General features: G+C 38.1%; 2 protein-coding genes across 3 annotated transcripts; both read right to left on the minus strand.

Moving 5' to 3' along the window:
* Positions 1–802: 802 nt before the first annotated feature.
* LOC144660261 (potassium channel subfamily K member 15-like) lies at positions 803–4,562 on the minus strand. The gene is made up of 3 exons (XM_078520864.1): positions 4,371–4,562; positions 2,628–2,933; positions 803–2,158 (listed from the first exon to the last, which is right to left on the minus strand). Exons 2-3 carry the CDS (start codon positions 2,923–2,925, stop codon positions 1,512–1,514), a joined length of 945 nt encoding a protein of 314 aa, XP_078376990.1. The 5' UTR covers positions 2,926–2,933; positions 4,371–4,562; the 3' UTR covers positions 803–1,511.
* A 1,428-nt stretch (positions 4,563–5,990) lies between these two features.
* LOC144660717 (potassium channel subfamily K member 15-like) lies at positions 5,991–12,097 on the minus strand. Of its 2 annotated transcripts, none has more exons than XM_078521443.1 (3): positions 11,482–12,097; positions 8,475–8,796; positions 5,991–7,137 (listed from the first exon to the last, which is right to left on the minus strand). In XM_078521443.1, the coding sequence occupies exons 1-3, from the start codon at positions 11,551–11,553 to the stop codon at positions 6,479–6,481; spliced, it is 1,053 nt and encodes a 350-aa protein (XP_078377569.1). In that variant the 5' UTR covers positions 11,554–12,097; the 3' UTR covers positions 5,991–6,478. The 2 variants fall into 2 exon arrangements, with proteins under 2 accessions (XP_078377569.1, XP_078377568.1); XM_078521442.1 differs by having other exon boundaries at positions 8,475–8,799.
* Between the last annotated feature and the right edge of the window lie 1,036 nt (positions 12,098–13,133).

Below are 13,133 nucleotides of genomic sequence, written 5' to 3' on the forward strand. Positions count from 1 at the left end.
TTGTTCCGAATGTTCAATAAAATAAACCCATACCAGTTAATGAATGGCATTAAAAAGAAGTCCATCTCACGCCACATAAAGAGTAGACTAAGCCATCCCGTTGTATCTCTCCGTTTAGCGTCGTCCGACGAGCTTTTTCAAATATATATATAAATAGAGCATACCTGACTGTGTGATTTAGCAGGTAATTTCCCTGGCGCGATGACGTGTATCCCGTGCCTTGACACATTCTTGCTGAGCTTGTAATTTTTGTTTTGATTCCCAAAAATAAACTCGAAACGAAAATTGAAATATCCAAAAAGGGGTTGTTTTGCAATACGCAAAACGTTCCAGGTAAATTGTACGATTTGTACTTGCTCCGAGCCAAACGCTTGAATAACAGAAAAATAAAAATGTCACATAAACAGAGCGCAAAGTATTTGTAAATATATTTTTTAAAATAGGTTAATGATTATTTATAGCTACAGGCGAGCGATCGCGTCGTATGGGTCTCACGTAGTGGTAGTTTTAAATAGCTTGGACATGTCCAAGCGGTCTTGCTATGTAGACTCTATGTGATTATTCAGTCCTCTCTTCTGGTTAAACACTCGAATGACACAAAAGTATACATTTCACTCTAAACAGAGAGCAGAGTTTTCATCTTAAATGAGTGATCACTAGTAAATATGAATCTTGCGTGCCCGTCACTAAGGAGTCGGCTGGGACGCGTGGGTCTGGAACCGACAAAAAACTTTACCGACAAAAAAGTCAAAAAAAAAAGCCGGCCAGATTATGAACCGGCTGCGCACGGTTAATTATGAAATATAAATTACGTTTAATTCAAATACAATGCTTTCTCGATTGCAAAACGGTGAAATTAAGCTTCACCGAATGACAATAAAGGAGAAGAAAGTTATACAACAGGGCAGTAGTAGTATTCCAAATACTCAGTACTGCGTTGATATATACATTTCCTCTTCAGTTTCTACTACAACTATCGGTAATTATCTCAAAATAGCATGATATAACTGGAAACTTGGCTACTGACGCTTCAAGCGATTAAAGTCGTGGGAAGCCTATTCTCATCAAATTAACATCCCAGGGAGATGTAGTGCTAGTTGAACCGATCGATACTCAACCAGCGGTCGCGTTTTCAAGCTGCTTTTCGTCTGCGTGGCATTAGTAGCGGCTTTGATTGTCAAGGAAAGAGGTTTGTGAAATAAACTGTTGTTTGAACGAAGTTCTCTGTCTGAGGAATTCTAAGGAAGTTCCAGTGGATCATCAAGCCATGTGGTGATTTCCAGAGCTTATTGCTCCCGTGTTATAAGGGGCTCTTGAAATATAAGGGGAAACTGAAGCTATGAAATGCACCTTGATACATATAGATTACTTGAAACAATTCCTTTAAAGATTATTTGGAATAGTTTCGGATCCTTCAATAGTTTATTTGAAATACTGGTTACATCATTAGACAACACGGCGACTGATACCGTTTTTTCCAAGGCGGTAAATTTACTCGTTGACGACTCAGTTTAAAAGAAAGCTGACTGTGCCCTTTTACGTGAGGTATACATGGTTAAAACAACTTCGTCATCACTCTCCTTTTGAAATTTACCAATAAAGTTTCCCTTTTCAGATTCCGTTTTAAGTTTTGCAGATTTCTTCCTTTTACATCTGGTAGCAATTCTAAACTCTTCGGCTGCTTCAACAAGTGAATTTAGAACACCGGCGACCACACAAAGCCCGGCCAGACATGGCATGGCAGATGCAGAAATAATAATAAGAATGCTTATCTTTGAGTCTGAAGATTGCAATGCCTTACGGGATAAATCCAAGCCGGGAAAATAGTCACCGTAGCCAATTGTAGAAAGCGTGATGAACCAAGCGTAAACACCTTCTATAAAACTCCAGCCTTCCAGGTAAACTTGAGTTAGTCCACCAGCACATATGGTCAAAATCATCAGCATAAGGGTCGTGAAAAATGTTTTTATTTTGACCTTTCGAGGCCTTTTCCTGCAAAGTATCTTTGTCTCTACCAGATAAACGATCTTGTAAATGATTTCAGAAACCACTTCTCCCAGTGTCTTTAGGGTAAGCATTGCTATGGGAAGCCCAACAAAACAATAAAGCACTGTGACAATTTGACCAAGTGGTGTTTCTGGAGTAATGTGACCATAACCTAAATAAGAACACAAAAACAATAAAAATATCGACGTAGATTCAAACAACGACAATCGTTTTCTCAAAATAGGATTGTATGATCACTGATTGACAGCCTAGATATTTTTGGATAGTTCCACCAGTGAATGCATATGTTGTTATTTTTTAATGCTCTGTTGTATAGTAGACTTAACCTTTACAATCTTTTTATCCCTGGCGTGCTGCGTCTTAATTCTGTGGTGAGGGTGAGTACGAAACGCCCTTCCTGCCATCCAATCAATAAGTAGCGTGAAGAGGGCGGATCATTTTTGGCGCACAGATTACTTTCAAACTGAAGGAAATCTCAAAATAAACCACACATAAATTAAAGGTTACAAACGAGAAACCCGAAACAAATAGCCCATTGTTTGCAAGATGCTTCGTCCGTTATGTGGTTCCTTTAAGTATTTACCAGAGGATATCATGTGACTAACTGATATACCACTTACCAACTGTCGTTAATGACGTAATCGTAAAACTAAGGCCAGAAAGAATGCTCCAGTCCATTTTTTTGCCAACACTTACAATTTCAAAGGCTTTCTGCATGAAACATTGAAAATCACTTTCGTTTATTGAAACATTATATTGGCTTGTGAAGTTTTCATGGAGTTTACGCGAGAGTCTTGAAAACATTTCGTTGTTGGTTTCAGGCTTCCTTTCAATGACATAGAAAATACATCCTCCAACAAACGCGTAAACATAGGAGAAAACCAGCCAGAAAAGGCTTTTCCAGAGCAGTTTCTTCATTGTTTTACCTGGAATTAAAAGCCAAGAAAACATTTTTATACTTGGGTTCTAGCTTATATTGAATTCAGAGGGTCGGAATTTGGTCACCGATTGCTGACAATTGGTTAACATTTTGACTGAAAGCTACAAAAAAGTTGAGAAAAGTGTTAGCTGACATAGGTAAACGTTTCCTGAAAATAGTGTAAATTTCACTTGTATATTAGTCACTTTAACCTATGTCTAGACTGATTAAAGAGACGCCTCAGATATGTTGCTTAACCACACATTTTATTTCTGACAGAGACTCTCGAGAGAGTAAGAAAACGGAGGAAACGGCTGAATTGAGGCTAGTTATTAAGAGAATAAGTTTCCAATTTCTGGTTTCTAGGCGGATACCCTGTCAGGTTGTTTGTAACAGTCGTAAGGTCTCCTGAGGTTTGAAAAAGATCTGAATCACTCGAATGTTTCTCGGAAACCATCGGATAATACTCGACATTACTCGGCCAATTAAGATGGGCACCGCTGTTAGATGCAGCACCGTAAAAGCTGACTGATATCTGTCAGAATTAACTGATAGTTGAGACATGACTCGAATGTTAAGTCATTATGAAGCAATATCCTGTCGATCGTGTTCATTCATATATCCAAAATTAGGTAATATTGGCCGGTTCACACTAAGCCGAAACTTGTTTAGCTATAACGAATGGGACATTTTTCACTATGAAAAGTGTTCACATGACAGGGTCAATTGCGCACATCATGAACACAAAGTTCTAGAGCATGAAAATATACCTCGAAGTAGTTTCGATTTTATTTAATTATTTACACATGACAGCAGAGAGCGGAGAATGCCCGAAGGGCTTGACAAGCCGGATTAAACCACAGAATGAAAAGGCAGCAAATTTGAATTTCGTTATTTTATGCAATTTCAAATAAAAACGCATAAATTATTATTTATTTCATTGGAAACGGACACTTAATGTGAACAATGAGTTTCTGTGGAAACGTATTTGGCATTCAAACATGTTTTGATGTTAGCGCGAACGCAAAATAACTTTTCGCAATATGTTCGATGTTTATGAGCGCCAACGTTTTAAACAATGCTAGCCAAAGAAAAAAGAAAAACTACGGTTTTCGGTGAAATTGCATGCTGTGGAAATAACCTAAGGAAACACTTAATTATAGTAGAAGAAAACAATTTGCTTCCCGTTTTAAAATATGGTGATCGTGCGAACACATGGCGTTTTATAATTCAGGCTGTTTGATACGAAAATTTCGACAAATATATCCCGTTTGGAACATTGGTTGCATTTGCAATTACTATGAAGGATCTTAAAACCGTTAACATTCGTTTGTTGCAGCGCAGTAAAAACATCTTCGGTGCGTTTATTACCGAAAAGTCTCAAAGAAGGATGCCTGACTTTAAATAATTAAACCATCACAAAAGACTGCATTTCAATACTCACTGTATCCAAGGAACAGCTTAACCACTCAAAGGTAATTTCCGTGACTTCGCCTCATTCACAAAATAAATATCGACACCTTCTTTCACGCTATCCACACATTCTTGAAATAAAGATAATGAGTCGGCGACATTCACAGTCCGCCAAACATTATTTTGTGTATTCATACACTTACATGTAAGTTGTTAAATTATTTATCCAAGACATTATTTTCATTGTCATTTAGTTTGTGTTTGTTTTCAGAAATTTTCCCGATCCTGCTTAAAACGGCGCTATAAAATATAGATGACACACTTGTTCGCCTTTCTGTAGGAGATTTTTCCGTTTTAATGTTTCGTTTCAAAAAAAAAGAGAAAAACGAAACAATATGTGGGTCTGAAACGCGATATCTCGATCAATAGAAATATGGAAATGATCCTTAAATTGACGGGCTACTAGAGTTATTAGACGTCTTCTTCGTAGCCGTTGTTTCTTTTGTCACGCAACGGTGAAATCGTTGCGTGAAACAACGGCTGCAGAGGAGACTAGATCAAGAAAGTTTTCGACGATTAAAGTAGGTCAACAACTATTAATATTTATAGTGATCGATAGAGCTTTTTTACACCGTAAGCTGGATCAAACTAGAGGCCAAAGTGTGACTAGCGTCTGCTGGGAGTCCTGGGGGGGGGGGGGCACCCTGTATATTTTTGGGTGGGGGTGTGCCGCTGGGTTTCTCACCCTAGACCATGTTCAATAGGTAGCCAGTGCAGTAGTTCTTGAAGGGCAGGTTTAATGTGTTCGTACTGTTTGTTCGAGTGATAAGACGTGCGGCAATGAACACCTTTCACATGAAATTCTTTAAACACAGCGTGCATGAATTCAGCAATAGACTTTTTTGCAGTTAATCAGCCATTTTGAAAATGAAGCGAACATGTCGCAAAGTGGAAAATTCTAGTTTTTTGATGTAAAATAACTTTCATAAAATTGAATTTGTAACTTTGAATCGAATCGTCAACTTGAGATATTAGATAAATGATTTTATTAATGAAATGTGAGGAATGTAGCCTGAAAGGAAAAACTGTTATCGCGTTTTTAATTTTCCATACATTTGTCCTCAAATTTTTCCCCCAGACATCGGCGCCGTTTTGCAGACAAATGTATGGAAAACTAAAATCGCGATAACAGGTTTCCCTTAAATGCCACGTTTTATCAGTAAAATCATTTTTCTAATATCTTAAGTTTACAATTCATAAAAAAACGTACAAAATCAATTTTGTGAAAGTTATTTGACATGGAAATCCATAAAATTCCCATACAAACTCTGTATTTTGCGACATTTTTGCCCCATTTTCAAAATGGGAGAAATAAAGGGCTATTATCCTGCAAAATAGCGCGGAATATCAGCGCCTGGTTGTTAGCCGACGAGGTCAAAGGGCGATTTGGCTTAAATCTGACGATATTCTGCAAGATTGAGCAGGATAACAGGATAACTTTCGTATTCAGCAAATTTTCAACGAAACGCATTTATAGCTAGGAGACCTAGGAAGACTGCGGTTGTGCAGCACTTTGTAACACTTTGAGCGAATCTTTGCAATCTGTGTGCAGGAAATTTATGACGGATTACAAGGACAAATTCGATTCATTGTTTTATTATTTAACAAATAATTAGTTAAGTCAACTTTCATTTTAATTAATTACTATGCATGTCAATACTTGGAGTATTAAAACTTCAAACATTTCGCAACGCCTTAAAATAGCTTTCCTTCACAAAGTTTCCTTATTTTTAATTTGGAAATAAATGTGTTGTGAAATATAATCACAACAATCTAATACGAGCACAAATCCTGCATCTCCGAGTGGAATTGGAAAAAACAAGTTTCCGCAAACAGTCAAACTGACACTACATTTCCGAATCCACCTCCTGGCAACAACTTGCACATAACGCACTGACGCAAGTTTCGCTAAAACAACGGGGGTACCCTCATTCATTTCTGTGGATAAGAAATGACGTTAAACCTTCCTTAAACCCCAAAAGGTTTAGCAGGCAAGTTTTTGCGATACATATCCGGGCAGACATTCAATTTTTTGCTAAATTAAGGTTTTATATAAAAACGTAAAAATTGACACTCGATTCAAACAGTAGATGATCGTGCTCTCTCGCTACAAATGGTTATATCTGCTTTGCTTCGACTCTGTATTGGATCTCCACTAGCAGAGTTTTCCTTTGGGGGTTCATTTAATTTCGAAGATTTTCTCTTCTGGTATCCAGGACATTTAAAACAGGACCTAATTTGAATCCTGAATTCTTCAAGGGCTTCCACGAGTGAGTTAAGCACCCCGGAGACCACGGAAAGTGCTGCTAAACTGGGCAAGGCTGAAGCAGATATTATCAAGCCAAGACTTGTCTTGGAGACTGGTAGGTCCTCAGAATTTTTCACTAAATTCCAACTGGGGATGTAATCGCCGTATCCAATAGTAGAAAGTGTGGCGAACCAGGCATAGAAGCCTTCTATGAAGGTCCAACTTTCCATGTAAATTTGTGTAATTCCTCCGAGACATAAGGTCAAAATCATCAGCGTAAATGTTACAAAAAAGCTTTTTATTTTCACTCTTCGAGGTCTTCTCCTGCAAAATACCTTGGTCTCCACCATGTAAACGAACTTGTAAACAACCTTAGAGATTATTTCTCCCAAAGTCTTCAATGTTAGCATTGATATGGGAAGACCAACAAAGCAATAAACCACAGTAACAATTTGACCCAGTGCAGTTTCTGGTGTTATGTGGCCATAACCTGAATATGGAAAGAACAAACAGGTGGTGTATCAGCGAAATCCATATACAGTCAAATCTCTCTTAACGGACACATCCATAATATGGACACCTCTCGATGAGACGGACATCTGATGTTGGTCCCGTCCTTGCCGTTTTTCAGTCTTTTTACTGTAACTAAACCCCGTATAAGACGGACATCTTTCTAAGACGGACAGCTAAAGTCGGTCCCGAAGGTATCCTTTTAAGAGAGAGTTGAATGTATGCAATAGGCCATTTCCGAGTTACCCTTGGCCTCTGTTTCAAGACGAGTCTAATGCAAAACCATTCAAATGAAAATGAGTTTGATTTGCATGAAAATGGAAGTGAAGGTAAAACTCATTTTCATTTCAATGGTTTCGCACGTAGACTCGTTTTGAAGTGGAGGCAAATGTTAACTCGGAAATGGTCTATTCACAGATTAAATAACCATAACAACTAGCCGTAAATGTACTTTTTTGTATTTTGTAGAAAAGAACCTGAATACCAGCATGAATGTCGGACTTACAAGGTACGATTTGAAACGGTTAGATGGGTGATATACCATTCTTCTAACATTCTACATTGACGGCTTTGGAAATATAAGGAGCTTGAATTGTGTGGGAACAAATGGATGTATTGTTGATCTCCCACAAACGGGTGTCCCCTAACATACAGTTTGCCGTTTGCTTCTTAGTTCAGTGGTTTAAAGCTAGAAAACTTATGTTGTTCGACATGAACTGCTGAATGGATTGGTCCGATTTGTGTTTATCTTGGTGGACGTTTTTAGTATATTGGGTATTTTTAAGGAATATCTATCTATCATATAACAACAACCGTCTACTCTCTGTTTACTCCTGTTAGTACTGTAAAGCCCGGGGAGGTTCTCCCTTATAAGGGCTTAACGGGGACGTGCGGCCCGATAGGGTATGATTTTCACCCCTTTTTGTCTAGATCTTAAACGGAGTATCTTTAAGTGGACCAATGTCAAACAGGAGAGGCTTATATGCCTGAAGAGGTGTAAATTTATACAAACTTTCTAGCCACAAGCCAAATTCCCACAAATTCTTTCGTATTGCTGAATTATGTTGATTTCGGGATTGATACTTAGCTTAATTGAGTTTCCTCTACTAACCATGATTTTAACAAAGCCAGTGAGGTATTAAAAGTTGGCATTCTGTCTCAAATAGGGAAGGAAAATCGAAGGTTCGTGTTTTAGACAGGGTCAGGGTTAAAGGAGGCCTGGCCTCCCTACCCGAAATTATGTCGAGTACCCCCTCCCCCCTCCCCAGGCTATAAAGCTATTACTGCAATATTGAGTTGGTCCATTCAGCCACTTACCAATTGTGGTTAACGACGTGATTGTAAATGTAAGACCATTAAGGATGCTCCAGTCCGCTTTGTTTCCAATTGTTACAGCATCGAAGGCTCTCTGCATGAAACGTTTAAAATCGCTTTGGTTTATTGAAATGTTATATTGAATAACAATCTCCCGTTGAAGCTCTTGAGAGAGTCTGGAGTAAACATCTTTATTCTTTTCAGGCTTTCTTTCAATTAGATAGAATATGCACCCTCCAAGAAAAGCGTAAGTATAAAGCAAGGTCGCTCGCAAAATGCTTTTCTTCACAAGCTCATTCATTTGCTTTGTTGTGTTTGCTGTTACCTGCTGGAAAGAAAGGATAACAAAACAAGTTGAATATATCTGGGCTCCAAATCTCAAAGTGGCATTTGACCTGAACGCTTTCTGTGAGTGAGCTAAATTGAATGTTCTGCACTCGGAACATTCAGCTTTGTGTAAAATGTTCAATTTGCTCCTCCGACAAGTTAACCTGGATTTATGAAACAAGTGGCCATAATAAACATAATCGTCCTAGCCATTTGGATATATACTATGTATACAAACTCTCCCCCCCCCCCCCCCCCAAAAAAAAAAAAAAATCTCTGTCACTCTTATATTGGTATCATTCGACCTCTTTATGGATGTTTTGACCGTGACAATAGCCCGACGAAATTTGCAAACTATGTCGCCGAAATTGCACGCTTGGGGTAATAAACCATGCAAAATCGGATTCCTGCAAGTAAATACAACTTACTACAAACATAAGGTTATAGCGGCTAGACTGCCGGGGAAGTATGAATTCTTCCGTAAAATTGGTTTTGTTTTGTTTTAAGAGGAGACTTTGGGAATTTTGTTTTCACAGAATCTGTTCAAAGTATGATCATAGTGTTCGGTGCATTCACGTCAAATATTAAATCATTGCACTTGCCTGATTGCTAAACGTCTTCTTGAAATGCAACAAACTGTCTACACCAGTTAGCAGGTAATAGAATCACGGCATTAAGCAAACATGTTCGGTTTCTCACAAAAAACGCACTTATTTTTGATAAAGCGACCTTTGCATTGGGGCAAAATTCCAGGAGGATATAACTCGAAGATAATATCTTACTTGTCTGTCGAAAAGCTTTATAATTTACTGAGGTGCATTTGAGAATTAAATACATAATGTTACGTTAGTTTTATTTGACAAACCTAAGCAACGAAAAACAAACATACAAGAACAAATTGTAGAATTGAAATACATTGCAAACCCCATCCATGATAAGGGCATCTGCAGTCTAACGCAAGTGCCCTTATCACAAGTACAGTACTTATCTTTTGCCCAGACGTCACTGGGGAAAAATATCTTATAAGGCTATTTTTCATTCAACATAAACACAACATATTGTACATGCCCAAACACAAGAATTGGCATGAGTGCGTAAGACGAACGAACATTCTTTTTTCTGCTGTCCTCGCGTGACATAAACACAAGCACAAGAAAACAGTTTCGTTTTTCTTGAGCTTATGCTTATGCTACGTGATGACAACATTAGAACAATGAGTGTGTTCATTCTCATGTGCTTGTGTTTATACTTGTCGTTATGCTTGTGTTTATGCTCAGTAAAAAAAAACAGCCTATCACTTATTCGCGTGCAAGCCTGCAGAATATGTCACGTGTACCCGAGAGATACCCTCGTAAATTATTTGTGTGCACGTCAAACGAAGCCGCAAATTGAGCACATGAAAGCTAAAAGAAAGAAACAGGGTGGCTCTGCACGCGATGCATGCCATGATCAAGTGCCGTATTTATTCGATTAAGCTCCCAACCACGAATAAGCGCCCACCCTGTAGGTAAGAAAAGTTAATAAGCGCCCAGCCTCGAATAAGCGCCCACCTCCACCCCCTTAAAGTGAGAGCACAAGAGGAAATTTGATTATTGTTGAAGTTAAGATAAAAAATTGACTAAGTACTACTAAGAGACTATCCCGAAGACCGAGTTCCTTTATAGTTTTTTACTGAAACTTTCAATGAACATTTAATATTCAGCTTTTGTACACCTTCACGTTTAGTTATTTTACATTGTTTTCTTGCAAAATAAACGTACTACTCGCAAAAAATGGTAAACATTTAATAAGCGCCCAGCCTCGAATAAGCGCCCACCTCAAATAAACGCATACCCTCAAGGTCCAAAAATTTAATAAGCGCCCAGGGCGCTTAATCGAATAAATACGGTAATCAGATTCTCTGTAGACTGACTGCAGACTGGTTCACGTGTTAAACAATAGTTTTAATTATCCTTAGATTAATTAATATGCGGACTACCTCTCGGTCAACTTGCTTTCCAAATTTCTTTCTGAAAAGGGTTGCTTGCCTCTCCGTGAAAGACTAAGACCGATCAATTATAAACGCGCAGTGCGTAGCACTCTTATAACCGACCGCCAAACGACAGACAACAATGAGAAACGAACCTGTAATTACGAGGGTCGTGTTTGTATTGTGCTAGCAAGCTTCAACAGATGTTTTTCAACCGCGGCAGACCACTGTTTTGGCTTATATCCACGATAAACATTGAATTAACAGTCGTTCAAATTTACACCTGCCTCGCGAAAACGTGGGATTGATGACATAATATAATGGACAAATTTTTTCTGTAAACTAAAATGAAGATACGAATCTTGACTTCGTTTTGTATTTGCAGCACCAGTATCGCAAAACTGAGCGTTAATTCTGTTTGCATAGTTCGTTAATGAACGAAAGAATAACGCAGCACATTTTCCTAAAGATTGCCTTAAAAGACGATCGACTACAAGAGAAAACGTTCCACCACGTAATGATTAAAATTCGCTAACATATAAAAATATTCGGACCTGGACAGGCTCTCGTGATTGCTTATGATGTCAACTGCGAACGTTTAATTCTTCGCAGCTTTGGCCGGATATGGCATATTTAGTGCGTTTTGTTTGCTATGAGCCTTGCATGTGTAAAACATTAAGCGATAATAAATTAGTGCTCAGCTTCGATACTTACTTTTTTCTTCAGTGACCTCTCGTCGAACGTGTTGCCAAGCGAGCAAGTACAAGATATAAATGTTTTTAACATTCAATTCATGTATTAGGTGTCACGCTATCGACACATTAAAATAAGTCCGTAATATTCACGAAAGGCTCATTCATTTGTATATTGATTCGCTGTGGCCGTTAAATTATTCATGCGAGCCAGAATCTTCATTTGCATGGTTATTTGGTCTGTGTTTACGTTTTTCTAAAATAAGTGCTAAAATGAGAACCAAAGCAAACTTTGATCTACAATGTATTAAAAGTTTAAGCTGACCAAACATGAGTTTTTTAAAAAAATAATTTAAACAACGTTTAGCTCTTACAAACATTACCTTGAAATTACTGTTGTCATTAAAATTTGTCAACTTTTGAAAAAGACAGCTTGTCGTTATTTAATATCCTGTTTGGCCATTAATCTGTCCCGTGCTTTTCAAAGCGTCAAAAGATGACAAAAATTAATATAAAAATTTTCGCGTTCGCTCAAGGTCACCGAAATTATTCTTGTGAAATCCTTAATGATGCATATTTGACTAACCATCAAAAATGTTAAGCGATGGCATATAATGACATGATAATGACATGATAATGACATGTAATGACATGTAATGGGCATTTCCTCGTAGACCACAAGACGACTGTAAAATTAAAGGTGTATATAATTTTTTATTTTATAAAAAAAATTTTTTTTATACAACCAACAACTAGGATAAAAATTTTTTAAATTAAAAAAGGGGGGGAGAGAATTCCCTCGAAAAGCTTTTTTTTCTTGATAAACGAGATTCTGTACTGGTAATGAAACCCGGGGGCAGAGTTACTCTTTAACCTTTATACGGGGAGGTTCCGCCCCGAAGTTTAAATCTTTATCGGTTTTGACAGAAAAGGTAACTCTTTCATACACCTTCGACCTCGGAAACCCAGGGGCAGTTAGTGGGGGCGGGAGAAAGTCAAAATTGCAGGAAAAACTAAGTCGGCGAAGAAAAGTTGGAACGCCCCTGGGTCTCCGAGGATGATACCTTCGATAGAAAATGGCAACCCTTAAACATACCTACAGCTGAGATACTACCTCTATTTTCTAAACGTTTCACTTAAAGGGCCAGTGACACTTTTCTGCACATGCGCGGCGATTTGTTTTCTGATCCGACGGAACACTTTCAAAGTTGGCTTCGGCGACTTGTAAATTAAAGTTATAATAACGGTATTGAATAATTATTTGGCCCTTTTTGGAGGTTTTAAACGGCATATTTTGTATGCTTCAACAAGTGCGTTAATCACCGCGGAAACTACAGAAAGTGCTTCCAGGGTAGGCAGAGCTGAAACAAACATGATCTGATCAAGCCAATACTTATCTTGGAGTGTAGAAAATTTTTCCGCGTTAGCTTTTATCACTTAATTCCATCTTAGTACATAGCCATCATAACCAATAGTGGAAAGTGTAGAGAAACAAGCGTAAATAATGTCTATAAAACTTCAGCCTGCGTGGTACACTGGGGTCAGTCCACCATCACCTAATGTCAAAATCTTAAACTTGATCGTCACGAAAAAGCTTTTTATTTTAACCCTCGAGGTATTTTCCCGCAAAATACCTTTGTCCCCACCCTTTAGATGAACACTTTAACCATTTTG

Source organism: Oculina patagonica, chromosome 7, assembly GCF_052425735.1.
Source record: "Oculina patagonica isolate OP01 chromosome 7, crgOcupat, whole genome shotgun sequence".
In the NCBI taxonomy this organism is placed as follows: domain Eukaryota; kingdom Metazoa; phylum Cnidaria; class Anthozoa; order Scleractinia; family Oculinidae; genus Oculina; species Oculina patagonica.

What these genes read in the sequence shown, in the direction of transcription:
- LOC144660261 (XM_078520864.1), bottom strand. Translation starts at nt 2,925, where the DNA reads ATGAAGAAACTGCTCTGGAAAAGCCTTTTCTGGCTGGTTTTCTCCTAT. An exon ending in TACGTCATTAACGACAGTTG is followed by an intron (nt 2,159 to 2,627) that starts GTAAGTGGTATA and finishes GTTCTTATTTAG; the next exon opens with GTTATGGTCACATTACTCCA.
- LOC144660717 (XM_078521442.1), bottom strand. Translation starts at nt 11,553, where the DNA reads ATGTTAAAAACATTTATATCTTGTACTTGCTCGCTTGGCAACACGTTC. An exon ending in AGAGGTCACTGAAGAAAAAA is followed by an intron (nt 8,800 to 11,481) that starts GTAAGTATCGAA and finishes CTTTCTTTCCAG; the next exon opens with CAGGTAACAGCAAACACAAC. An exon ending in CACGTCGTTAACCACAATTG is followed by an intron (nt 7,138 to 8,474) that starts GTAAGTGGCTGA and finishes TTCCATATTCAG; the next exon opens with GTTATGGCCACATAACACCA.